We start from the raw sequence: 27,844 nt of genomic DNA, 5'->3' as shown, positions 1-27,844 counted from the left end.
GTTCTGTTTTTGCTGGAGCTGGTGGCAAATGATTTATGAATGGAGGAGAAAGGGCAGGGGGAGGCAAAGCAAACGGAGAGGAGAGTTTGAACTGTATGGATTCATAGACTGACATTTAAATAAATCCAGACAACACAGATGGTTATGCTTATTATTGGACTTGGAGGAAGAAGACGATTGGGAATATCGGATGGGAATTCAAGACTTGTACCCTCCTTAGAGTGACAAGTTAGGACTTAAAAGAAATACACTGGGGTACAGTAGCACCAGTTATGTCAGTCTCGGTATGTGAATGTCTGTTGTGCCTCCTTCCATCGTTGCTTCTCCTGCTGCTCTCGCTGGGCCTCCGCTGGCCCAGGGCAGAGCTTTGGCTCAGGCTGGCCGCGAGGGCTGCCGCCTGGAGGCTCTGGAGCGGTATCTGCTGGGCTCTGGAACTCCCACTAAACGTAACAGCAGAGAGAGCCTGGGATGAGGAGAGAGGCCCAGACTACGTGGTGGGGACATGTACAGGCGACCGCTCCGGCCCTGAACAGAGCACGCCTCAACACTGGCCCCGCGGCGTCGCGTGCAAGCCCACCGCTCTGGCCCAACACCTGTTCCAGCACTGCGGCGCTCTGGCCCTGCCGAGGCTGGCCGCCTGGCCCAGGGGTGACCCCCACGTCCAGACGCTTCGCGGGCTGCTGTGGGGGAGCGGCGGTGGCGGCGGCGGGGAGCGGAGTGGAGTGCAGTTCAGCCGCGACCACCTCCTGATGAGAGACGGGGGAACGGTGGCGTTGGACTGGGCCGTGGAGGCCAGGCGGGGCGAGGGGGAGGCCAAGAGAGAGAGGGAGCATCAGCTGGGGGCAAAGGTGAGTGGTGTCAAGTAACTAAGAACATTTACTCAAGTTCTGTAGGCTACTTAAAGGCCCGCTGATACGCCCCGAAATCATAATAGTATGATACAGTAGGTCACATGGTCTCTCTGAAAACAGTCTGAAATAGTCTGAAGCTCATGTCACAATGTAATCTGCCCCTCGCCCCCCAACAACAGCTGACCAATACAATAAGTAGTATACAGTCAATTAATTTGATTGGCTTATGATTGAGCATTCCCACAATGACATCATAAAAATATTAACTCATATTTTAAGATGACGTTTTAAAGTGACAGTACCCCTTTAAGTATTTTTATTTTTTTTAAAGATATTTTTGGGGGCTTTTTATGCCTTTATTGACAGACAGTAGATCGTCAGGAAATGGGGGGAGAGACGGGGAGACACGCAGCAAACCTGGGTCAGGCCTGGGAATCGAATCAGTGACCTGCTGCAGGCTACATAAAGCCTATGTATATGCGCTTGGACCAGTAGGTCATGGGGGGGCGCTACTTAAGTACAATTTTGAGGGGCTTTTGCTTTACTGAAGTATTTCCTATTTTCAATAGTTTTACTTCTACTCCATTACATCTCAAACATTATACTTTTACTCCACTAAAATGATTTGAAAACTTGAGTTACTTTGCAGATTTTGATTATTATTATAAATCATACATTACCCACTTCAGCCCTATACATTTCGGCCATTTGAAAATAGACGATTTGCTGTTTTCAAAGGATTTTCATCCATGTAGTATTATTGAAAACTTGTGAAACGGGACGATGAGTGCTTAATTTTACTTTTGTTCTTCAAGTATATTTTGATACCAATACTTTTGCACTTTTACTCAAGTCAATTTTGAATTCCGGACTTTTCATTGTAACACATACTTTCACCAGTACTCACTTTTGTACTCACAAGTATAACATGTGAGTACTTATTTCCCACCACTGTACAAAGGCGCTGGGCTGCTTCACCTCCACCCCTCCTGTGCTCGTCCTCGTCCCTCACTTCTGGGGAGGCCTGACCCCCCACCTGACGGAGCTCTGCCAGCTGGCCCTGGCACAGGGCTTCTACGCCGTGGTGGTTCACCCGCGCGGCACGGCCGGCTGCCCGCTCACCACCCCGCGGCTGACCGAGTTTGGAGACCCGTCCGACCTTGAGCAGGTACGGAGGTTTGACTGTGAGCTTTTACACTGGATCTACTGTATGTACTATTATATCACACTTGAAATAAAAGCTAATTCACTGACAGCTTTAAGCACTTTAAACCCTAGTAATGTCCAATATCAGATCTACAAGTTCACAAAGCATGCGGTGCTTTGTGAACTTGTAGATGAACACATAGATACACACGTAGGCCTACACGTTGTGATCGTAAATGGGTTATTTTCGTCAAAGAGATTTGGTGTGGAAGGTTAAAGTAACGTCAGTAAGCAAGTCTGTTGGACACCCAACAGTGGTGGAAAAAGTACTACTTAACTAAAAGTATCAATACTGCAAGTATATTGGTATCAAAATGTACTTAAAGGGATATTCCACTTTCAAGAAACTTTTTGTCATTGTATGGTCTTATCAGGCTTGTATGAACACCCTGAACAGTTTTTAATTTTCTTCATTCAGTATTTAGATATTTGATGTAAATGTTACCAGGCCCTCCAGGCCAAGGGCCTCTCTCCACACACACTCATTGTAACTTCAAACTCCATTTTAACCATGATAGATTATTTAAAAACACCCATTATTTTTTCTGCTGACTCATACTACCCTCCTAATACGTGAGCAGACCATGTTTTTTCCATAACGTTTTTCATTTATTTTTTATATATTTTTATTGTATTCATTTTTTTCCATTTTCCCAAAGAATTATTAAAAATTGTGAGATGGTATCAGACCATATCTGATACCATCTCTCTTTTTTCCCTCACGTGTATATCTCCTTGTATGGGCCGTTCTGTCCGTGACGTCAGTTATCTCCATATATGGAGTTCCGTGCTCATATGGACACATACGTACCTACCTACACACAAAGCCATACGTAGGAGCGGTTAACAGCAGCACTGCTCAAAAATCTTTTGGAAATAGCAGATCTACAAGCTTGAGCTTCCTAGCCTTAGATTAAGACGCAAGTCTCGCTTAACATTTGCATACTCCACTTTTAAAGACTTCAGTTCGGCTCTGTCTAAAGTACATAATATCATTCAGAGATTCGTGGGGCGGGTAACGCTATTAATTCGGCTGTTTGGTGCTGCCAAGATTTTGTGACTCCCCGAAACGATCCGAAATAAATTTGTCTCTAAAAGTGGAGTATGCATCGGCCCTAAAGGTCTGTCCATACTCTCTCTGAAACTGAACTTTTCGTCTGAAAGGTCCGGTTCAACTACAAAATGACGTCACTTGGAACTTCTTAAAACCATTACCCCGAATTAGAGTTCGGTTTCGGAGAGCGTATGGACTGGCCTTGACTCGCCTTAGGTGATAATAAGTGTCAACTTCAAGTAAAAATGCGTCATAACTCATAATGGTACTTAAGTAGAACTTACGAAATGTAAGCTACTTAGTTACTTTTCAGTTTTCACCATTGAACACCCCATTCTTGAATCCCCTTCCAGGCAGTGGCTTACGTGCATAACTGTCACCCGTCCTCGGTGCTCGTGGCGGTGAGTGAGGGTTCTGGCTCGGGGGTCCTGCTGTCCTACCTGGGGGAGTGTGGCTCCAGCTCCCGCCTGATGGCGGCGGCGGCCATCTCTCCGGTGCTGCAGGGCCAGCTGTGGTTCCAGACGCCCATGCCTCCCATGTACCGCTGGGGGGCGCTCTTCCACAGGAAACTGCAGTTCAGCAGGTGAGGTGAAGGGGGGAGTTTGATGATTACTATGTGTGGACTGGAGGAGACGGTGATGATGGAAGTTGGGTGAGGTCACTGAGGGGGGACATCTGCCGCCGGTCATACAAGAGTGATTTGGCCAGGGGGTGATTTTGGGCATATGGTCTACATGTGGGCTGTATTTTGATTGTCTTAAGTACCAGCTCTTGTGCCTTAACTTAAAGGCCTGTCCATACTGTCTCCGACCACCAAACCTTTCGTCCGAGAGTTCAGACTTTCCGACGTGCAGTTTTCCGAACTCTAATTCGGGGTAATGCTTTTCAGAAGTTCCGAGTGACGTCAATTTTGTAGCTGAACCGGACCTTTCAGACGAAAGGTTCGGTGGTCAAAGACAGTATGGACAGGCCTTTAGGTTAAGGTATAAGAGCTGGTACTTAAGACAATCAAAATAGAGCCCTGAGCCTCATAAGCCCACCACAGGATCTACATTTCGTAAGAGTAAAGAGACCACCTCCAACCACTGCAGCTGTGTTAGTTATACTAACACTCTCCAGCATGCAGATTAGAATACTTAGATTAGAATACTTAACATTTAAAATATATATATTTTTAATTAAGATAAATTCCAGTCTAGTCCATAGGGATGCATCATGAACCCAAACTATGTGCAGACATAATACCGCAACTACAGATCTCATAGCCTGTGGCAAACATTCTAAGACATCTCAATTTTGGAAAAATCAGTCAGACATCTTCATTAAGAAAAGAAGGGTCATTAGTTACTGCCCACAAAATTGAGTAGTAGTATTGGTCAGCAGGCTGACCAAAACAGATGATTAACATTTGGGTGAGAAAGGTCAAAGGCAAAGGTCAGGGGCAAAATCAAGAACAAATGGTCAGAAATATGTGGAAATTGGAGGGAACGATCAGTTCAAAGATTTGCACACATTTTCACGACTTTTCAAAAATAGCAGATCTACAAGCTCACAGCGCGGCACTCGGTGACACGGGGGGGCACTGCGGCTTCACGCTAGAAGAGGCGGCGGAGGAGGGAGGGACAGGGAACGCCTCGGGCAACTGGAGTCACGCCGCCGTGCTGGAGTATTTCAGGCTGGTGGCCGACTTCCTGAAGGAGGAGAGAAGGGGCGTGAGGTGGGACGGGGCGACGGCGGTGGGGCGAGAGGGGCATGGGGGACATCCTGGGAGGAGCAGGCCGGGAGCCACGCTGCCGCCCCCTCGCAGGAGGAGAGGCGCCGTGGTGCGGAGGACCAGGCCACAGACCCAGCACCTCTCTGAGGGAGAGGAGAGCGGCGAGTTCACGTGGAGGCGGTGCTACACGCGCTGAGCGAGGAGAGAGACGGGATGGGGATTCTTGGGGAGTAAAGCCCGGATCATAGTCGGGTCCGCGGTCCCCGCGGTGTAGTCTTTTCGAGTCTTTTTGAGTCATGAAACTACAACGTTACATCATTCCTCACGGTGTAGGCCTAGAGCTTTCCACCTCGAGTCCCAACACATCTCTCTGTTTTTACTATCAGACAGACAGGCTCTACACCCCGTTCACTGATTGGTCGACCTGCACCGGTCTAGACGGGGTAAAGGACTTCACCGTGGGCCGTGACTATGATGGCCTGCACTTATTTTCTGACTTGAGGTGGAGAGCTTTCCACCTCAAATTTTCGGTGGATAGCTCTCCACTGTAGACTCTGATCCGGGCTTAAGTGTGCGTTCTCTTCAGTTATACAACAGGTAGTTCCGACAAAGCAATCTGATTGGTTGAAATGGCTCTCTACCCGTGCAATTAATGAGCACTACTGCATCATCAAACAAAGATTTCAGCTGTGCTGGTTGAGACAGAGCTGAAGCGCGCGCCCCCTCCCCACACTATGCTAGCAGTTTTCATGTGAAGTTCAGAGACATTGTAGCTAAATGAGACATTAAAAATGTATTACAGTGAAATGAAGTTGACATGTTTTTTTTAAGGGCAACTGTTGTAAAATCGCAATATTACACTCGAGGGTCTACCTTTTCACCGTTATTTGCACTTCAGCTCCCTCTGCCTACAGAACTCGCGGCTCGTTCCTGCAGTAAGGCTGGCGTTAGAAATGACCGTGATAATGCACACCCTCTCGTGTAATATTGCTTAAATAATTATGCTTCCTCCTCTCTTCCGAATGGCCCTTTTCAATAAACCACTTCTCATCAACAGTGTTGGGGTTAACACATTACTAAAGATGCAGCGGCATGATTTTGATCCTTTTTCTGTTTTTCATTTGTCCAAGGACATTACCTTTGGGCTCTAAGAAGGTTTGTATTAGTGCTTTTGAGTTGTTCTTTTGTATTTTAGCCTTCAAAATGTCAAACAGCAATGAACTATATGGAGTTGGTACAACTGAAGTTCGGGAGGTGTGGCCAAGCAGAGGACAATCAACCACCTCTAACCAGCCACTGGTAACTCCACCCATGCCACCCAGTGCCAACCACCCACCCATCTCCTATAAAGCTGACAACTCTTCCTCTACCATCCATGGTGGTAAATAAACCCAACTTGAAATAAATGGTGGTGTGCATAGTTTCCAGTAACCCACCCTCCCTCTTCTTTTCTTTTCTACCTCTATCCTCTTCTACAGGTTCCAGGTGGGGTCTCTCTACCTACTTCAGCTCTGACATGTGCTTTTGACCCTTAAGCCAAAGTATCTGGGTCTGCAACCCCCCCGGAACCTCCCTCCTTCACATCCCTTCCTAACCACACCTGCCATCCTCCGTCCAGTGCGCCAGACCATCTAAGCTGCACTACAAGCTTACGTGTGGTGATGACCTCTAAATGTCATTTCCATGCCCATGGCCATCTAAGCAGCACATTACGTAACGCCTGGAATTCGAACCCGGGTCTCCCACGTGAAAGTCCAATATCTTAACCATTGATCCAAAGGGATATCCCTATGGACCAAGGGAGATACTAGACTTTTGATGCCATCAGACTGAGGCAGTGAGTCACTCTGCTTCACTCACCCCCCTTTTGACCTCCTCCCACAAGGAAACCCGATCCGGGTCATGGCACCAATGTAACGCCCGGGATTCGAACCCGGGTCTCCGTGCCACGCACTCAGAATGTAATTTCATGCCCTTGGCCAGCTAAACCGCACACACCATGCTTGCATCGTGCATGACCTTAGATGACAACGCTGGCACCCCTAATGTCATTCATGTCCTGATGACCGTGCCGTCTTCCCCATGCATCAAATCGATGTATGTACACACACATTTGGCGTTTTAATGGCTGAAATTGTACCCATGTCATGCCATTAAGCCTGACAAAAGTATCAAATAGCTGATGTTGTCATTGTAGTTTTTTGGAGCGTCTTCTAGTTGTGTCATGATGGAACCAAAGGGGTGGGGGGAAGGAGGAAGTGAAGGGGTAGCCCTGCACACACACAAAAGGAAGAGATAAGTGGCCGGTGGCAGGACGTGTAGGCAAGTGATTTGTTTTTTTTGCATTCGTTTTTTGCATACCCGTATATATAATAATAATTGAAGGGTAACATACAAAAGAACTCTTCAACAACACTAAAGCCCAAACCACACCAATGCTTTGTCATGCAACTCCTTGCAACACAACTATTTTGATTTCAACATCTATCTAGGTCGTCCTCAGACGAGCCCTCCATCGTTGTTTCCAGTCATCTCGGTTCTCCATACATCTGGCCAGCTCATTGGTGTTCTGTGTCCCTACGTCTTCCTTGAGTATGTCCACGTATGTTTTTGTGGGACGTCCTCGCGGTCGGTGCCCGTGTGTTGGCTCCCACAGTACCAATTTGCTGGCTGGAAGCTCCTGGTGTCTTTGGCAGTGTCCTGCTAGTCTCATTCTTCTGGTGGCAATTTTCTCGCTTACCTTTGGTATTCCCTCATACAGGCTCTCGTTTGTAACATGTGCACTCCTGTTGATGTTGAGTACTGCACGCAGCATTCTAGTGTAGCACCCGTCTAGAGACTTCTGCAGGGTTGGCTTCAGGGTCCAGCATTCACTGCCATAGAGGAGAACAGACTGATTGATTTCAACAGCCCTTGATCAATAATCAGACTCTCAGAGATGTTCAAATCCCTGTTCTCCTGCAGTTCAATATTTTCAAGTCTAAAAAACAACAACAACTAAAGAAAGCTTCAACAGTACTAATAGTAACAGACATGAACCAAGAGTGACTGAGGGCATAGAATGGTGGCCTCGTCATTGGACTCTCAGCCTTGAGGCCTGAGTTCAAGTCCCAGTTGATCTGTGGTTCAATGCTGGGCTGTTTAACTTTACCAACTAAGAGCTATACATAAAAATGCTAATATACAGCATATGATTTGTGAAAGTGACAAACGGGCTTCACAGTTATGTCAGGTGTGTTCATATGCTAATGGTGATGCGATTTCAGATCAATTGCTCCAGCCACTGAGGAGAAACGCTGTGACAGACACTCACTCAGACAGACATTCGCAAAATTATAGTATAGATATGCCCATATATAGGTATACATAACATAGTAGGGGCATACATACAGTACATGTGGGCATATATGGAATCCCGGTTGTCCGGACCGATATGCCCATATATGGCATCTTCATCATTCAGCACTGCTCACTTCACCCTGGTTTGATTTTTCCTGATAACAGAGGACCTTAGGGAATGGTGTGCAGAGGGGGAAGTCAGTATCACACACACACACACACACACACACACACACACACACACACACACACACACACACACACACACACACACACACACATTTTTTCATTTTTAATTTCACCACATCTTCAATGATAGTTAACTGGACATGAAGTATAGGGATCACTGGAAGCACTTATTGGCACCCAGCAATCAGTGGATAGGCACTAGGGACATCTGGTGCGCACCTCTCAGTCTCCAGGTGCTCACCCGTCCAGGTACCAACTAGGCTATACAATTATGTGAAGGTTTGTCCAGATTTGTAATAGCCAGCTTTTTTCTTTCTCTGTGCATGATGTAAAGAAATAAACACGGACCAGACAAAGCAATTCATTTTAGAAGATGTAGGCCTATTTAAGGCCAATGATCGAGGCTCTGTTAATGTAGGCTAATATTTCATCAAACTTTACGTAGGCAGTGCCGGATTTATATGACATGAGGCCCCTGGGCAAGGGGAAATAAAGAGGCCCTTGTGCGCGCGCGAAGTACCGCATACGCGAAGTACCGCACACGCGAAGTACCGGATACATAGAGTGGGCGGGCTTTAGACTGCACTAAGCTTTCAGAGCAACTACATGCAGTGCGGCGAGCAGAGCAGAAGCTCTCAATGTTAATACCATAATAAAACAAAATGTACAGTAACTAAACACAAATATCACTTTATTTGGATAGCAATACTTTAAAATGTCATCATTAACTCATTCAGGGTCTTTTCAAAATGGCTTCCAAGTTCCACACCACCTCCCTCTCCATAGACTTCCATGTAATTAATAGTGCACGGATCATGCACCCCCATGCCTAGATCATGCACCACATGTGTGCACACTGTTCACAGCTTTCAAACAAAAAAATCCGAATGGAAATCCGTTCAGGCATTCATGAGCTAGCAGCCATTATGTTTTCTTGAAATGTAAACAAACGTGGCTGCCATGTTTGAAAGATGGGGTTGGTATGGGGGTTAAACATGGAATTTCGCGATCATGCCTACTAAATTTTTTGGGGTCCAAAAAAAAAATTTTTTTTTTTGGAGGCCCCCCACCCCCCTGAGGCCCCTGGGCACGTGCCCACCCTTGCCCAATGGTAAATCCGGCCCTGCGTAGGCCTATGTGGTTAAGTGGTTTGATTGATTGAATACTTTATCAGAAGTTTGCAAATCAAAAGGAATACGACAGTACAGTTCACTGATACAAGGTCAACTAAATGGATGAAAAATTAAATGCTTATTCGCTTATATTGGAACACCTTGGCGCGGAGGAGGAACTAATTTTGGACCCCAAGCTTGTTCCCTAGCAACGCAATTCCATCGATAACAAAAGAGCTCTCGAGCCCAACTCCCGCGAGATCAAGCCAGCCACGTACAGGAGTTATCTCTAGGCTAGCGGAAACATCCTGCCCTGTCATTTTATTCTTGTTTTGTTGGATAGAATGGCCGCCGCGTTCGTGTGTCTGAGACTTTATTGTTTCCCCTGCTTCTTTGACGTGGACAGAGACAGTTTGCGGCCTTTATTTGTGTCCTGCTAGCGTGCGGCGTCTGCCATTATTCAACAGAGGTAAGTTATTATGGAAAATATGCGAAGAAGAGCATATAGTTTACACAAAACATGGTGTGTCCTCAACGGTCGCCAACGGTTTCCTGTCTAACTATAACTACCTCATCTTTTTTAGGAGGATGGCAGGAAAAAAAGGCAGATCTACAAGCTCACAATGTGTCGCACCGCGACGCGTTGTGAGCTTGTAGATCTGACTTTTTTTCTATGAGCGACGTTTCATGTAGAAGGATGCCGCTAGCGTTCGTGTCCTGCTCTGCTCTGATGGCTGGCTGCCTCGTCACCAAAACAAAAACCTTGACAGTTGAACTTGGGCCTTAAATTCGTCCATCCATCGAATAACGAAAGTTCTGATCCCAGTGTCACACATACAAACATGTTCTTGTGATACACTCTGAATAATATTATGCTACTGGAGCCAGTGCAACCGTTAATTTTTATTTATTTTTCTTTCTTTGTTTGTCTGTAGTCAAGTGTCTTGGACCCGCAATGGCAATACTAGTGGTGTTTTCAATTCCTTGATCATTTTATTTTAAGTGTGTGTGGTTGGTGCCTGCCTGCCTTCTGTAGGTTATCAATATCAGCTTATGTATATATTTTTTAATTTGTCAAATGAGAGATTGAATCAACCAGGCAAAAATACAATATTCTCTGTAGTGTACATCGATCTGCATCAATGGCTTGCCTGCTGCACCATGCTATTACGTAATAATCCACACGACAGAAATAATCCTCCAGTCTAGTATAGCAGCAGGCTTTCCCTTTTCCACTGTAAATATCTTCCTTTTGTTTTTATTTTATTTTCCTTTTTTCTTATTTTTTAATGTTTGTTCCCCCTTTTGTTATTGATGATATGATATCCTATGCAAAGTACTGTGTTCTGTCCGTCTGTCTTTCAATGAAAACAATCAATGAAAACATTCAAAGAAAAAGGGTTCCACAAGCCTAGCTAGGTTCACCCTTTGTTTGTTTGTCATCTGGATGCTTATAATGACCTAAAAAAAAGAAGAAAACGTAAATCTTCACCTTCACCTTAATTATCTCCCATCTAATTTGTTTTTTCCACACTGCAAGTATGTAAAAGGCACGTATTGAAAAGCTCTCAATCTAAGAATGATGATGATGATGATGATTATAATGGCTTCTCCTATAATGGGACATTCTGTTTGACATTTGACATAGTATTTAAGAGGATTGATTTATTGAAGAATGTATTAGAAGGTTGCATAGGAACAGGTACAGTTTCATGACAGTTCAGTTCACTGGTACACGGTCAACTAAAAGGAGATTATAGTAAGCTTTACGGCTTATTTACACAGGATCCGAGCCCCCTCTGACTTGGATATGAAGATGTGATACGATCATCATCACAACACACTGATTGGGCTGATGCATACTCCACTTTTAGAGCCAAATTTATTTTGGTTTCGGACAGTCACAAAATCTCTGCAGCACCCAACAGCCATATTAATGACAGTACCTGCCCCTCCGAACCTCTGAATGACGTCATATTGGAGTTTCTTTGGACAGAGCTGATCCGAAACATATTAGTCTCTGAAAGTGGAGTATGCGATCGGCCCATTGTTTGACCTCAAATGTGATTTCTGATTTCTCCCCAGCTGCTTTCCCTGACCCTGCCGCTTACCCACAATGCACTGCCATAAGGTGTGTGTGACTGACACAGAACAAACCAGCCTATTGTAGCGATAGCTTCACCAGCCACTCCACTCATTCCACACAACAGCAGCACCTCTACAAGCATTGGTAGGTATCGCTCTGTCTAGTCTACGGTCTAATGTTGGTCTTTCTACCTGTTTCACCAGTGGTGTGGTCTATGCTTTGGTGTGTTCCATAATAGTGGTGTGTTCCATAATGTTATGGTGTATAACACCATAACATTATTCCCTTCCACATGCGCACATAGTCAAGTCACCATCGCCGAATGAAATAACCACTCTATTGTGGGGATCTGTCTTTGCATACTCTCTCTGACGTTAGTCTCGTACTACGGACACATGGGGACATGGGGACATAGGGACCTACACACGAAGCCTAGACGTGGGAGCGGTTAGCACCGCTCCAAAAATCTATGAAAAAACAGGATTGGCGGTGCGGGCCAAACCAAAAAGGCCCAAAATAGGACGCCAGCAATAATCTGGTTGACCCTGGATTTCTCAAATCACAACATGCTAGGCTATTCAAAACAAATCCCCCCAAAAGTACCGGGGCAGCATCTCAACTGAACTTAACTTCACCATGCCGCATCACAAATTCACAGGGTGTAAAAGGATGGGTCCGATTATTTTACACACGATGCAATTTTTACTCCAAAGAATTGGGAGTAAAGAAATATCAAATATCAAAACATGCCTATATCAAATATAATGTGTGTAATAAAGACAAGTGCCTCAGATATCATATACATAGCAGCAGATATCAAGTATTCATAAATGAATGTGAATGCTAATGTATTCACAATCAGGTGACAATAAGTAATGGGAGAATGTACAGTAAGTCTGACATGTTGATAGGGCTTAGCACCTATTCCGCAGCCTGATGGCGTGACTGTGGAAACTGTCATTTTTACTCTGTTCATTTGGCATTTGATCGCTTGCCTGAATCTAGCAGACAGTGGTTGTATAGTGACTTATCACTGGGGCCACTCGTGTAAAAATGATGCCGTCTTCATGGCAGTTCCAAAGGGTAGACGTTAGTCACTGCCTGGCATACATATCAGCTTCAGAGTGAGTCCAGATTTAGTGTTGAGTCACTTGAAGTTTAATATTTGCCTGTAAGTTAAGGGCTCGGTTCAGCTTTGATCCATAACTTGCCTGAAGCAACAACAAAAACATATGAAAGAGGCTTGACTCGTCTAGACCCCTCCAAATAATGAGATCCAGGCCTATGTACATATGTAGAGTAATACCTATGTAATGTCAAGAATCCCAATGATTTATAATTAAAGTGGTCCTGAATTGTATTATTCATGTACATATGATTATATATTATTCAAGCAGGGGGGAATAGAAGAAAAATTAAGAAATGGTCTGTCACTGTACATAGTATTAGTTCCACAGCCTTTGACTCACTCATACTGGCACTGTTTTGACTACTGCAGACTTGGCATGCAAAACTGCTGAATCGTTTACTCTCTCTGTTGGACAACCTCTTTCTTCTTGCACAGTTCTTGGATATTAGACTCAATGATGTGCAATTTTTAACCCAGCTTACCTTTATATGCAATACACAAAATGTTTGTCGTTACAAACTAGACATACTGTAATAGCTGAGCTGTATTGCAAACAAATTACAAATATTTTTTAAAAGATAAGGATGTAGCTATCATTCCCTTGTTTTTTACTCTCTACTGAGTCTACTGTGTGTGTACTATCAATAAAAGCAGAAAAGCCCAAAACATATCTTAAAAAAATAAAAGCAGATGGGATGTATTGTAGGTAACAGAAATCAATTTACTTGTACAGTACTTATTCAACAAAGAACATATCAGCAATGAGATATGTTACTGTAGCCATATTAGTTTAATGCATTCTATATTCCAGTGGTTCTCAAACATTTTCATGTCAAGGACCCCCAAATCGACACTTATTAGCCCACGGATCCCCATTTGAAAAGATGCCAGGGACCCCATATGAGAAGTTTTTTACGGCTCTAGCAGTGATTCCCAACCATTTCAACCCCCAGTTTGACATGCTTTAGGCTACGGACCCCCATCCATTTAATGGCATTTCCATCTCTGAGACCCCAATTTATATTGTAAAACAATGTTAATTTAACTCAGAGAGTGTACAAATGGAACCAAATGGGTCCATTTGGTTCCATTTGTACACTCTTGTTGCAGACCCATAAGGATCCATTTGGTTCCTAACTATCATTTAGCTGGGGACCCCCTGGAACTCCCCCAAGGACCCCTGGGGGTCCCCGAACCCACTTTGAGAACCGGGTTATTCTATAATGTAGAACAATGGCTGCCTGAATTGTGGTTATGAAAAACAAAAGCTGACACAGTGCATGGTTAAACGAAATAAATGTACCTTGGAGTGAAATCCCTGCTGCATCAACATCTCTTGTTCTTTGTATCTCGATTATTATCTTCACCTTTGACCTTTTTACACAAAAAATCATGATTCATGAATATGTCCATAATATATATTTGATTAGGGATGGGTATCGTCTGCGATACTTTTAATGGTATCGATCTAGCGCCACCATGAGGCCGATTCAGATTTTGCCCTAAAATCACGAAAATCACTACACAGTATGTCTACACTCATGTCTAGGGATGCGGTATCGGTACTCGTGGTATCGGTACTCGACCCGATACAACCCTATTTTGCTGTACTCGTACTCGCCAGATACTTCTCACGGCAGCGCCCGATACTCTGCTGGGGCGTCACAAGGGGGAGAAAAGTGGGACTGAGTTACTAGGGCTCAAGGTGAAAGCCAGGGCCTTAATTATTTTATACTTTTGCTATTGAAAAATAGCAGATATGCAAGCTCACAGTGCCGCACTGCGAACGAGGCACCAGTGCTCCAACGATACAGCTGCGACCACTTAAAGGCATCAGCATCACGGCATGCCTTGTTGCGCTAAACTTACCTCTAAAGTTGAATCTCTTTCATATATCCTTCACCACCTCACGCAAATTGCAAAGTATAGGCTACTGTAGGTAAGTTAAACTTCCCACTAGAAAGCTGTGTGTGTGTGTGTGTGTTTGTTTGTTTGTCTCTGTCGCTCTTGTCTTGCAAGCTCGCTCTCTCGGTGAAGTGTGTGTCTGTCTGCAGGGACGTGCAGAGAAATTTTAGAGAGGCAGGGGCTGATATTTCTAGAAGGCCTTTTGGTGGACAATTCTCTTGAATGCAGCCTTCAGTTATGGTATGGAAAGGGCCCGGGGACATTTGCATTTTTTACCATAGTAAAAAAATGCATTCATGGACACTTTTTACAGACTGATCTGGCAGGGGCTCAAGCCCCCGTTGATGTCAAATTGTCAATGTGTGTACGTGCCTGCCTGCCAGTGTAGCACAGCTGAAAAAAGACGATTGATTGAAGAGAATAGAGATTCTGTGGGCTTCGCCACCTAGTGGTGGAAGAAATTACCTCTGGGAACTCAGATTGCTGTGGGCTAAATCAATGAATGCATTTCTGAGAATACCAGAAAAAAATAATAATTTGACATTATGTTATAGTTGCGGAAATTGGATAATATATTTTTTTAGAGAAAAAAAAAAAAGCGTAATTTAAATACATTTTGTATTATTAATTGTACTCGTATCGGTACTCGGTATCGGCGAGTACTCAACATGAAGTACTTGTACTCGTACTCGGTCAGCAAAAAAGTGGTATCGGGACATCCCTACTCATGTCATCAACATGGATAAGGAAGATTTTGGAAAAACACATTTTTGCTCTATTTGTGGAGATAAGTGACCTACGGTCGCTTATCTCCCGATTAGGGAGTCTTACTGGTAATAATAATAAATAAAAAGTATCGTAAATGGTATCGAAAAGGGTATCGTATTCCCAGGTATCGAAAAAGGTATCGTATCGATTCAAAGGTGAACGATACCCATCCCTATATTTGACAAGTTTTAAAAGATCGTTTAACTAAAGTTACAGTACTTTACACAGTAAAAGAAATGCATGATAACACCCAATACTGTTTTGTCAGTGCTGCCAAAATATAACTCTTAATGGTATAGCTTTCATAGCCTGGAAACCTGAAGAATCTGTTGTTGGCGTCTGCTAGCTCGTGTTTCGTTTTCTCTGTCAGATTCCAGGCTACAGCTTTCAGCCTGTACAGCTAAACGTTGCCTTTTGTCTGATTGTCTCATTCATTCAGTCAAAGACGCTCTTTGTTCCCTCCTCTCTGTCCATAGAAAGGAGGTCAGATTTTAATTATTACACAAATAACCTTTATCTCTCTTTCTAGGCCCGGTCTTCGTAGACTTTGTTCAGAACTCGCCAGAAACATGTCCGGCTCCAGAGACTTACCAGGTGCGTAGTGGTTCTGTGTCCTGGCTGTAGCTCAGTGGTTCTGACATTTTCAAGCCCCCAAATGTACTGTATACGTATAAACATTTTTTAACCAACATTGATGCTATATTAGCATTTTTTCCGGGGCCCCCCAAGATTCATTCCTTTGCTACCAAGAGATCTCTCCATCTTTTTAAAAGCACTTCAAATGGTTATCCTTCTGTTGTTTCATTTCTTTTCATGTCGCTTTTTATTTTTGATCTCTTCTGATCTGTAGGTGTTAGTGTAACTACTAAGTGTAGAATGCCCACAAAGTAGGCTAAAGTTACACATTACTTACACATTACTCATATTGAGGGATGGTATCAGATTTGGTTTTCAAAGCAGTGGGAACAAGTTTGTTTCCCACCGTTCTAGCCCATACTTTGGATGTAGAATAGATATTCCCAGATATATCGTTACGTACAGGGAGATCTCTGAACATCCGTTTATGAGAGAGACTATTTCCTGGTTAATGTGACAATATCTCTATCTGTCAAGTATCCTCTTATGATGTCAGTGGTTCAGCCTTTAACCAACCAGGGGGTGACATTGCGTAGCCTATCGACTGAATTTCCACGGGTCAGTGAAAACAGATGATCTGCAAGCTCACAACACGTCATAGGCCTAGATTAGACGCTATGTGGGCTTGCAGATCGGTATTTTTAGCATGCCGCAACACACTTGCACGACAAACTATATAATCAAGCTAATGGGACATGCCTTTGTTGGATGCGCACAGCTCTTCCCAACGCAAAAATAAACACTTAATGTTCCTCAATGGCTCATTATAAAGCATCGCATTACCTACACAACATGGATATTTATTTTGGGGGATATAACGCTTGCAAGATCATTCTTCATAGTTCACCCCAAAGAAAGCAAGGTAGACCACAATAACGTATTACTTACAGTAGTCTACAGCAGTTGGATCATGTAACGTGGATTTATATTCTTCATGATTGCCAACAACAGACTTATCTATAATTTTCTGTTGCTGCTGGAAAACATCACATTATAAATAAACATGCTTGCAGGCTGTCTCTCTGTAATGGTAAAGGGACTGTTTGAACGCAGTATAATGAGTTTTTTCCGGTGCCACGCCACGTTATATTTAATCAATTACGTTTATCTAGTGTATGGGACGTGGCTTTGGAATTCCATGGCACTCGCCGCATCCCGTGATATCAGTAGCCAAACTAAATTTCCATTCATTCTGAGAATGAGCCAGCTAAGAGATGTGCGCGCTGCACTTATCAAAGAGGCAGTGCAAATCAGAGAGAGATTAATTTGTGGTTGGACTCTGATTCATTCTGATAGCCTATATATTTTTCCTGTTAAAAAGGAGGCGAGGATAATGTGGCAAGCAGCCTAATAGCCGCATTTTAGGCCTAATTTTATAAGAAAAAAAAGAACAATCTCCGGGATGACGGGTCCCGAAGCCAATTCCCGGGAGGGAATTGGCTGAAAGTGCTTGAAAACTCCATTGAAACCCTAACCCATTTTTTTAAGTTTTTAAAGACATTTTCTTTGACATTTTATTAGACATACATTTCTTTGACATACATTCTAAATATAATATCATCATTACAATCCGTATTATAATCCTCAATCCTCATGGCCCACCAGTGGTCCCAGGATCAACAGGTTGAGAATAGCGATGGGACGCTAATCGTTATTATCCTTTATCGTGATAAAAAACACTCACAAATAATCATATCGTGGAGATTTAAATTAATCGTGAAATTGTCCTCTTCACCTTTTTTTTGCCGAGCTGCATATCTGGTACCATTTAAACAAACCCTCTATAATTTGTAAAATGGACCTGGAAATAACGTATTTAATATTACAAAATAATTTTTCACTCTACCAAATCTCTCCACTTGTAGATCGGCTATTTATCTGCTATTTTTGGCAAATGTTCTGCCCCAGGATAATAGATTTTGGGGATATTTTGATTATCACGATATCATAAATCTACATTTTTTTTTGGTCACAATAATCATGACATGAAATGTTCATATCCTCCCATCCCTAGTTGAGATTAGGGATGGGACAATCCCTAGTTGAGATTAGGGATGGGACAATAAGTGATATTATCGTGATAAAAAACACTCACAATAATCGTATCGTAGAGATTTAATTTATTGTGCTATCATCCTCTGTCATGCACTGGGATCAATTCACCTTACCTAGCTGCATATCCAGTATCACTTAAACCCTCTATAATTGGTAAAAGGTACTTATAATATACGTACTTTATGCAGTCTCTTTTTTTCACTCTATCAAATGTCTTCGTTGTGAGCTTGTAGATCTGCTATTTTTTGGCAAATGTTCCGCCCCAGGATAATGGATTTTGATTATCGCGATAATATCATAAATCACGATTTATTTTGTCACAATAATCGTGATATGACATTTTCATATGGTCCCATCCATCCCTAGTTGAGAATCACTACTCTTGTGTCCACAGCCATCGAAGGCTCCTGCATGGGCGGGATGTCCCTGCCTCTGGGGATGTCGCGGCGAGCCTTCAGCTACGACGACAACCTGGAGGCTCCCATGTCCACGCCCCCTCCTGACATCAGCATCAACAACCTGTGGAGACGGCCGATCATACCGGACAGGAAGTTCTCCAACCTGGAGGTCAGCCGATTATAACAGCCTGCACAAAAGAATCCTTGTGCGTGTCTGTCGTGCAGACGAATCCGATACTACACGCACGGAGAAAGAAATCTAATATGTTAAGCACGTTATAAACGGTTAATGTCATGACTGTAATTTGGGAATCTTATTTGCGTTGTGTATTTGTTTAGATTAGAGCTTCGTGCAAGTGCTTATTGTAATTGGATTATGTTTCAACTAGGTAGATAGTTGTATAGAAAGGCCTAATTAGGGACAGGGGAAACCCCATATACAATGGAACGGTTTCATTTTTGTATAACTTGGTACATAGTTTTTTGTGTTGTCCCCGTCAAATAAACTGAAACATATATATTATTAAAATAAATATCCATGTACAGCAGCTCATCTAAACGACTGGGCCCACCCGGGAAAATACACGTGAAATACTTTGATTTAGCAAAGATTTGTTGGTTTGATTTGTGATGCATTGCAATCAAAAGCCTTGGTCAGCTCTGTGTTAACCATTTAAACCCCAGCATCCGTATGCGGGGACAGCGTTGGCAGAAAATAGCAGATTGACAAACCCACAGCGCGTCACATTGTAAGCTTGTTGATCGGCTAATTTCATAGACTGTATTTAATGTAGAGCGAACACAGATAGTCACTAGTATGGAGCCCTGGCTGAGAGACTCTGCTCGACAGCGTATGAGGTTTAGTGGTTAAATGGATTTCCTGTGGTGTCTGCTTTGCAGGAGGACGGGGCTGTTGTTTCCTCCAGCCATACCACAGTGACAGACAGCGCCCCCACCAGGTCATCAGGGGTAGTGAAAACCAAAGCATCTTCCATCATCATGAGCTCTCTCATTACTAGTGAGATTTGTTTTAAATATATATATATATATACTGTGTGTGTGTGTGTGTGTGTGTGTGTGTGTGTGTGTGTGTGTGTGTGTGTGTGTGTGTGTGTGTGTGTGTGTGTGTGTGTGTGTGTGTGTGTGTGTGTGTGTGTGTGTGTGTGTGTGTGTGTGTGAGAATGATGTTATCCTATGTTGTTGTAGATGTTTCATAGGTTGTTCACAATGTAAAACTGTTCCCATAGTGAATCCTAATCAATAAGCAATGCTACAGTATGCACTCAGAAATGTAATGGCATGCCAATTAATACAATACACACTATTTGAGCTTGTAATAGGTGTGTGGGGGCCTTTTCTTTACATTGTATATTATTCTTGTCCAGTATTAATTAGTATTTTAAAAGTTGAATAAAGTCGTATAGTAATATTCATGTAGATACTGCCTGGTTCTGGAACACTTTTGGTTCTTCCGCTCTTTGTGTCTCAATCTCTCCCTCCCTCTCTCTATTTCTCTCTGAGTAGAGCAGACTCATGACAGCATGTACAAGTTTGAGCAGAAGGCTGGCCTCACTGATACCAGCTACACTCCACACAAGGGCCTCACCGCAGAGGAGACGCGATACCACCACCGCATGCCTGACTCCTTCCAGGTAAGTTAAGACTCTGGTCCCTGGCACATGCACTGTCTATAATGTAGAGTGTGCATCTACAATGTAGAGTGTGCATCTACAATGTAGAGTGTGCATCTACAATGTAGAGTGTACATCTGCAATGTAGAGTGTGCATCTACAATGTAGAGTGTGCATCTACAATGTAGAGTGTGCATCTACAATGTAGAGTGTACATCTGCAATGTAGAGTGTGCATCTACAATGTAGAGTGTACATCTGGAATGTAGAGTGTGCATCTACAATGTAGAGTGTACATCTACAATGTAGAGTGTACATCTGCAATGTAGAGTGTACATCTGGAATGTAGAGTGTGCATCTACAATGTAGAGTGTGCTGTGCATCTACAGTGTAGAGTGTGCATCTACAATGTAGAGTGTGCATCTACAACGTAGAGTGTGCATCTACAACGTAGAGTGTGCATCTACAACGTAGAGTGTGCATCTACATGAGTGCAAGTTTGACACAAGGGGTGTCAAACTCGTGTTTTGGGGGCCAAATCCTCATGGAGATGTTTTTGTCGCAATCCTAAGCCAATATTTTGATTACCGGCAGAAAGATGCTAATGTCTCTGGTAGGAGACTCCGCTGGTCATAACGTTATTGGCTTAGAAATGCTTAGGAATGTGAAAACAAAAATTCAAGGCTTCATGTGATGTGTGATTGGTAGAAAACAAGTCATTTTTTTGCGCAAATTATTTATCTGGAATGCAAGCAAAACACACCAGGTCATAATACAGACTGTTTTAACCACACTGTTAGTCATGATAACAGCTCCTGTATATCTGGACCCTTACAGTTCCCATCCATTAACACACACAACACACTTCTTGGGAGAATCTGTGCTTTTACTCATTCCTTCAGTGATTCAGTGAATGCAGAATCCAAGAACTAAAATACAAAGATACTTGATTAATTCGAGAAAAAAAAATAATGATTAGCCACTCCATTGCTATATCAACAACTCTCGGTATAATCCCTGTGTCTTGTATGTTGTCGTATGCTCAGTACCTCCAAAACACTGCATTTTGGCTGCAACATTATTAACACTTCCGGGATAAATATCTCATGGCTGGGTGAGAACATGAGTTTTAACCTCAGCTTTTGTTGAACCCCACACGCACGCCCAGGTGGTGCAGGTGGGTGAGGTATTCCTTTAAATCAGTGGTTTTCAACCCCTCCATTATTTATTGTGTTTGAGCCTCGGACCACCATTTGATTTTGCCTCTCAGACCCCAAAACTTGGCATATTTTGTTGTCGTTGGATAAGATTGTGTCCACAATTCCATGCTTTATTGATGTGGTGCCATAGGACTGATAACAGGTCAATCAAAATAACAATTCTTCCAAAAATAGACCCGTAAGGGTCCTTTACAATTAGATTTAATGTTACACTCTCAAGAGTTAAAGATCTATAGGGTCCATTTGGTTACCAACACCATCATTTAGCCGGGGAACACCTGGAACCTCTACGAGGACCACTGGTGGTCCCTGGACCACTGGTTGAGAACCACTGCTTTAAATTAACACTAAGGATTGTACAGTGTGTGAATGCTCCAGGTTTCAATAACCTTTTTGTTTTGGGTCATGCAGAAGATGCAGATTCAGAGCATGGAGATAAAGGAAGAGAAACAGAGCTCATCAACTCAGTCCACCCCCTCCACTACCCCTCAATGCTCACCTAAACAAAAACGCAGGTATCCACACACACACAGCCCTGATGTAACAATATCTAAAACAATATATATATGTTCATGGCACGAGGCTAATGCGTAATGATTTTACAACGGAAAGGCATTTGTGTGTATGTGTGTACCTAGATTCATGCGTGTTTGCCTGTTTCTTGTCTGTCAATGTTGGTCTTATGCCCTAACCACTTAACTGTGTGTGTGTGCGTGCAGAAGCTGGTTCAGTAGTACAGGGTCAGAGTTGAGTGTGGGCTCAAACACCAGTGTGGACACGATTGGAGCAGACGCTGCTTCTGCTGCTGCTGCTGCTGCAGCAGGTGGAGGTGGAGGTGGAGGTGGAGGTGGAGGTGGAGTGGTCGAAAGGTGGAGCGCGTTTGGACCACGAACCGTCGACCAGAGGTCAGCCTCTGACCTGGGATCTGAGTCCACAACCAACACAGGTATGACACAGACTGAATACACGCTTGCATGGAAATAACTTCAGTACACCCTTCAGCTGTTAACTCATATACTGTGATCCCCGTCGAAACCGTTGATTTCCCGCTGTACCTCTCTGCGATGCCCGTCGTTCCCGGAAATTTCATTAGCTTTAATCATTATGAAACAATTAAAAGTATGATCGCTGTATATGGCCGCTTCGGAGTCTTAGGCCCGCCCCCTAACTGTATCCTGCTGTATTTCCAGTTCTGACCAGATCTAGGTTTCGCTATCCTGTCCAAGGCCCAATCGTAGCTTCCGTCCCATCTGTTTACATTGTAAACAGAGGAAGAAGCAGCACGTTCATTTCATCGTTTTTTTTCACGCGGTTTCTTTTATTTGATAGCTTTTCGATTCTTGTGCCCGCCTGGCATATGATCCGTGCACATATCGTCTGCTATGTGCGCGAACGAGTCCACGTGTTACCATAGCGCACAACTGGCCTTTTCCAATGTTTTCTTATGTAACACCGGCGGCTACAGCAGGGGTAACAGCCTGGCAACGGATTTGTCTATTCCAAAGGATTTTCTTTTTATTCGAAAGCTGTCATATTGTCTACCGGTCTACTACATGAGTCGCGCACAGATCATGCACTATGCGTGCACGTGCCCACGTTAAAAGGTAAGGACAATTTGGCAGCTGCTTACTACAGCTATGTTTAAAATGGCAGCAAAATTGTTAACGGCTTGAGATGGAAAAGTTGTCCGTAGATCAGATTGAAAGCCTGCAGAGACTATTTTGCTCATGTCTTAACATAACTCATTTGTAGCCGATCCCGCGAATACTCGTGAAATATTAAAAGGTTTCTAGAGTGCCGATCACGCGATGTCGTGGGCTATTTACTGTATATACAGTAAAGCTGGCAATGGCTACGTACCGTCCGTTGAAAAGTGCTGGCACAGGTGGAATCGCCGATTCATCATCATCATCGCGCATCCACGTGCACACAATAGTGATCCCTTAACATGGAAGCCAACGGTCTTTCTCAAGTCCATTTTCTCCAAAAAACACTTTTAATGCCAAGGATGGCATTGGATTCTCGCTAAAATAGCAAAAGTATAAAGGGATCCATCTTCCACCCCTGTTTACACAAGTACTTCCGGGTGAATCTCCGTCAAGTAGGAATTTGTTTAGTTAGCTCGATCTACTTCCGGCCTTCAAAATAAGAGACTGGCTGCGGACGGAGCAGGCGGCCGGCAGCTTGGACATTTAACCCTTTCATGTCTGGGCATTAAATGAGTTAAGACCTGGAGGCGTGGCCAATGCTGTTTGGCCGCTCAAAACAGCCAAACAGCATTGGCCACGTTAAGTCATACTGTTAAGACCCTAGAGGTTCAAATCCTCCTCCGGTGCGTCCCTCAATTGACCCTGTTCACGGGAGGGAGGCCGGGAGCATCGGTGATCCTCTGCACGCATTGTGCCCTTCACAGGGACTGGCGAGTGGTGACATCATCACTTGCATCAGGAGACAGGTTGTCTATTCTACTCCCTACTTAACTAATCAACCAGCAGGGGTCAGCAGCGACAAGGGTTTACAGTACAAGAGAAATTGGGAGGGAGAAAAGAAATCCTGAATAAAGGCTTCTTGTTAGCCTCAAAGCCTTTTTCTTTTTTTTTGTCAAATGTACAATTCTTCAGCCCACTGTTTGGAGAGTAAGGCTGATATAAATAAAGGAAGATAAACATGACTTGGGCAAAAATTTTTTTTTACTCATGATGACTAAATATTTGGGCAGAAAGTGATTTTTCTTTTGTTTGTTTCTTCTTTCCTGAAAAGCTTAAAAATATGACTTGGGCAATTATGCCACGAGGCAATATAACTAAATGTAATTTGGTACATTTCTGTTAATCGGATTGAATACAATATACACCCTGTATATGAATTAATTTGATTCTTTGTTCCTTTATTTATTTAGATATTTAATTTATTGGCATCTCCACACAACAAGGTTTTCCCTAACACTGCAGTTGCAGCCCAAGTTCAGGTTGCTGTAATTATAGTGTGAGATACAGGAGAGAATGAGTGGACCCTGTACCGTATGTAGTAAGTAGTCTGTTTAAACACTGCCATACACTGTTTGGATAAAGGAGCCTTGAATGATCTTCAAACCTAAGGCAAACAGTGATCTGTGTCCCAGCTGTTGCAACAACACAAATTCACAACTTCCATCAACCAGGGATGTAAGCCGTGTAAATGTGATGTACTGTATGATACACTTAATATTGATTTTTGGGATGGTTTATACTGACTTGGAAAATATTTGAATCACTTTCTCAGGATGACTTTGGAGGGTAGGTACTAAACACAAAACACATTTTTTTTCTGTTTCTGAAGGGATTCGGAAATGGTAAAGATCAGCTTCATATTGTTGTCTCAGTTAAGTGCATTTGCACTAACCTAGTTTCTTGTAGGTTTCTAGGTTTGCAGCCATGCCTTTATAATGTGTATGAGAGACAGAAAACATTACAGAACAATGCCAAAAATCTCAGGGAATCTGGGGGAAATTACATTTCTACTGCCACTTTGCCATTAAAACTATTCATTCATATTTTCGGTCGCAATAGTAATTAAGTCAATGCTGGCTATTGTGGCTAAACGTGATCCAAGATTTTTATTTTTATTTTCATTACATTAATGGTATCCAGTGGCTTTCTTACTTTAAAAAAAGAAACACTGGAAAATGAAGTAACATCAAGTATATACCGTGAGTCATTGTAGTTAGTGGGCTAAACATGCCAATCCACTGGTATGGTCCTTTGAAATACATCTTAGAGACATTGAAGAATAGTTAGATGTATACAGTTTACTGTATTATAATGTGTAATGTGTTGTGTATATGGAACTGTTTGATGTCGAAACCCAAATTCACTCCAGTATCTCAGGTCAGATACACGACATACAGACGGAACAGCAAGGCACCTTTATTTTGATTTTGAATTCAATTCTTTGACACACAGGTCAGGGAGCCGGTGTAAGGATTTCTTGGTATTAGTAAGGACGTGATCAGCAGTTGCTAGCAAATGATGCAATTTATTACCTTTTTGTTGCAAGGACACTAGGATTTATATATTCATAATTATTTATCATGGAAATCATTGTTCTTTTATGGTTAACAGAGGACACCTGGGTTAAAGTGATTAAATGTTCCGGCAATTAACTATACGTTTTCTTTTTTCCAGCAGGCTTTGCGTTGCAGGCATACCGCGGTGCCCAAAAGCCCTCCGCCATGGAAGTGATGAAGGCGCAAGCCACTCGATTGGCTGACGACAACGCCGCACAGAAGGCTGCCCCACCCGTCATGGAGATTCCCACGGTGGAGGGGCGGAAGCGGAGGCCCCACAAACTCAAACCCCGAGACATGAACATCCTCACTCCCTCCGGCTTCTAGAATGGTTGTGTCACTCCTGGTCTCACCTCACTCCTTAGCTTTCACAGAAGCAGCTTCATGGTGAATTCACCTTAGTTTCATTAGGAGCAAACTGACAAACAGTGATCTGTATTCAATTCAATCAATGTATTACTTGTCTTACGGCAGTGGTTCTCAAACGTTTTAATTTCAAGGACCCCCAGTTTGCTATGCATGATTAGGCCACAGACCCCTGTAAATCTTGAGTGTAGAAATTGAACCATTTGGTTCCGTTTGTATCTTCTCTTGAGACACGGATCTGTAAAGGTCCAGTTGTTTCCTAACTATCAACAGTTTAGCTGGGACCCCTGGGGTTTCTAAGACCACACTTTGAGAACCACCGGTCTACGGTATGCAAGACTGATGACCACATCTAGCCATTCCTTGCTGATTTAGAATAACGTCTGTTTTCTATCACTACGCGGGGAGGTTCTGAAGAACATGGCCATCTGCAACAAAACAAGCAAATAACAGTTTTTTAAAACACAATTGACGATTCCCATACCTTTAAGATTGTTCACTTGCAGTCAATCTCCAACCGTTGTTCTCTCCATCTCTCCATGACATAAGTTGCGGTGTAAAAGCACTTTATTTGAAATCCTATACATTTCTGGGTGATATGTATTTGATGTTCAGAAAATGACATTTTCTCCCTGTTTTCCATGCAAGTGTGTGTGTGTGTGTGTGTGTGTATTTAGTGCGTTTATAAATATTTTTGCTGTATGTGCTGAATGTCTCTCAGACCTTAGGCACTAACCACCTGTTTGTCTGTCAGTGATGACGAAGTACTGATGTTGGTTGTGCTGATTATTAATGTCATAGGCATCTCACTGCCACCATGTGTAGCCTTCTCAAGACGGGAAGAACACTGATAATGTTCATCTACCCCATTTTTTAATTGTTTCCAAATCAGAGTTTTGCTACACATATTGCCTTTTATGTAACACACAATTTGCAAACCTGTTGTAAGGCAATCCATTAGATTGGTCTTGTCTGGTGCTGTAGATCTTGAACTTAGCTCTCACTCGATGTTGTGTCTACCTTCAAAAGACAATTATATGCTTGTAGCTAGTGCAGGCTGGGGATGCACAATAGTCCAAGTGAAAGTAAAGCTTGAATTATACTTAGTTGCTCGCTGGTATTGCACACCGAAAATGGCTCACATTGTGAGCTTGTAGATGGGCTATTTTCGCGCATGATACTGGCGCACCGCTAAGTATACATCAGATACCACGGATTTCAAAACCCCTTGTATCGATTTACATAAAGGGGCATTTCACCAAGCAAGATTGGGAGAGCTGATGTAAGGACAAAGAAATTGATGGAGGCCATTAATGCTGTTTTGAGGTTGAAGCAAAGATGGCTTTGTCACTATTTCTTGATGGATTAACCCAGAACAAATACTTCCCCCCCCCCCCTTTTTTTTTTACAGAAAAAGATCTCAGGTAGTTAGCTGCCTCCCACTTGCTGGAACATTCCACTTTATTGTTTAGATGTTTATTTCCTGTTCCTTGTTGCAATGACCAATGTTCCAGTGTGTGTATATTGAAGTAAAACAACTGAGAGATCAGAATTTCAGAAACTTGAGATTATTTGGATGAAGTGTTTTTGACATTTTAGTATAACTTTTTGTTTTGTTTTGTTTAAAGCTGGACTTGAATATTTCCACATACATGTGGGACGAAAGATAATTTACTGTTCTTGTGGTCACATGTTTTAATGCTCTCCTGTAACTGGACTTTCCGATTGATCATGGCAGGGGTTGCTTAACCCGGAAGAAATGTCATTGTATCATGGCCAGTGTTGTTTACCCTTGCAAATGAAGTAAAGTTATCGCTTTGTCCTCTTGTCTAACTGAATATCGTTGTTGGTAGCCGAGGCTACAGTGCCAATCACATTCCCATAAATCTTTAGTTACACTTATGAAGTATATGATTTGAGTAAATCACCTTTAAATTACCCCTGACTGACTGTAACATGACACATTTTTAATGTCCACTGTACTGCCATGTGGATTGAAGTAGGCTATGTGATGTTTCTGACTGCTCTTTGGTTTTGTTTGTCGTTTGATCAATGTTCATGCGTGTATTTGACTGAAACCCCCTGTACAGTACACGTTCTGTTGTAAATATGGGAATAAATATTCTATTTAATTCTCATTA

At 43.0% G+C, this 27,844-nt stretch overlaps 2 protein-coding genes across 4 annotated transcripts; both read left to right on the top strand.

The window, feature by feature from the left end:
• The first annotated feature begins 102 nt into the window (after positions 1-102).
• LOC308305001 (protein ABHD15-like) lies at positions 103-8,452 on the top strand. Its single transcript, XM_080749629.1, has 4 exons — positions 103-848; positions 1,813-2,019; positions 3,465-3,694; positions 6,304-8,452. The coding sequence occupies exons 1-4, from the start codon at positions 273-275 to the stop codon at positions 6,338-6,340; spliced, it is 1,050 nt and encodes a 349-aa protein (XP_080605755.1). The 5' UTR covers positions 103-272; the 3' UTR covers positions 6,341-8,452.
• On the top strand, positions 4,888-27,829 carry kiaa1191 (KIAA1191 ortholog). Of its 3 annotated transcripts, none has more exons than XM_080749631.1 (9): positions 4,888-6,206; positions 11,551-11,695; positions 15,883-15,947; positions 18,439-18,611; positions 19,343-19,460; positions 19,967-20,094; positions 21,704-21,807; positions 22,012-22,238; positions 25,456-27,829. In XM_080749631.1, exons 3-9 carry the CDS (start codon positions 15,923-15,925, stop codon positions 25,662-25,664), a joined length of 984 nt encoding a protein of 327 aa, XP_080605757.1. In that variant the 5' UTR covers positions 4,888-6,206; positions 11,551-11,695; positions 15,883-15,922; the 3' UTR covers positions 25,665-27,829. The 3 variants fall into 3 exon arrangements, with proteins under 3 accessions (XP_080605757.1, XP_080605756.1, XP_080605758.1); XM_080749630.1 differs by lacking the exon at positions 4,888-6,206 and adding an exon at positions 8,458-9,934; XM_080749632.1 differs by lacking the exon at positions 4,888-6,206 and having other exon boundaries at positions 11,165-11,695.
• Positions 27,830-27,844: the final 15 nt, after the last annotated feature.

Source organism: Nannobrachium achirus, assembly GCF_963921795.1.
Source record: "Nannobrachium achirus genome assembly, chromosome: 19".
Classification (NCBI taxonomy): Eukaryota; Metazoa; Chordata; class Actinopteri; order Myctophiformes; family Myctophidae; genus Nannobrachium; species Nannobrachium achirus.
Note: the sequence above shows the minus strand (reverse complement) of the source record. Positions and strands in the feature narration are given on the sequence as shown.

What these genes read in the sequence shown, in the direction of transcription:
- LOC308305001 (XM_080749629.1), top strand. Translation starts at nt 273, where the DNA reads ATGTCAGTCTCGGTATGTGAATGTCTGTTGTGCCTCCTTCCATCGTTG. An exon ending in ACCCGTCCGACCTTGAGCAG is followed by an intron (nt 2,020 to 3,464) that starts GTACGGAGGTTT and finishes ATCCCCTTCCAG; the next exon opens with GCAGTGGCTTACGTGCATAA. An exon ending in AGGAAACTGCAGTTCAGCAG is followed by an intron (nt 3,695 to 6,303) that starts GTGAGGTGAAGG and finishes CCTCTTCTACAG; the next exon opens with GTTCCAGGTGGGGTCTCTCT.
- kiaa1191 (XM_080749631.1), top strand. Translation starts at nt 15,923, where the DNA reads ATGTCCGGCTCCAGAGACTTACCAG. An exon ending in GCATGCCTGACTCCTTCCAG is followed by an intron (nt 20,095 to 21,703) that starts GTAAGTTAAGAC and finishes TGGGTCATGCAG; the next exon opens with AAGATGCAGATTCAGAGCAT. An exon ending in TCACCTAAACAAAAACGCAG is followed by an intron (nt 21,808 to 22,011) that starts GTATCCACACAC and finishes GTGTGCGTGCAG; the next exon opens with AAGCTGGTTCAGTAGTACAG.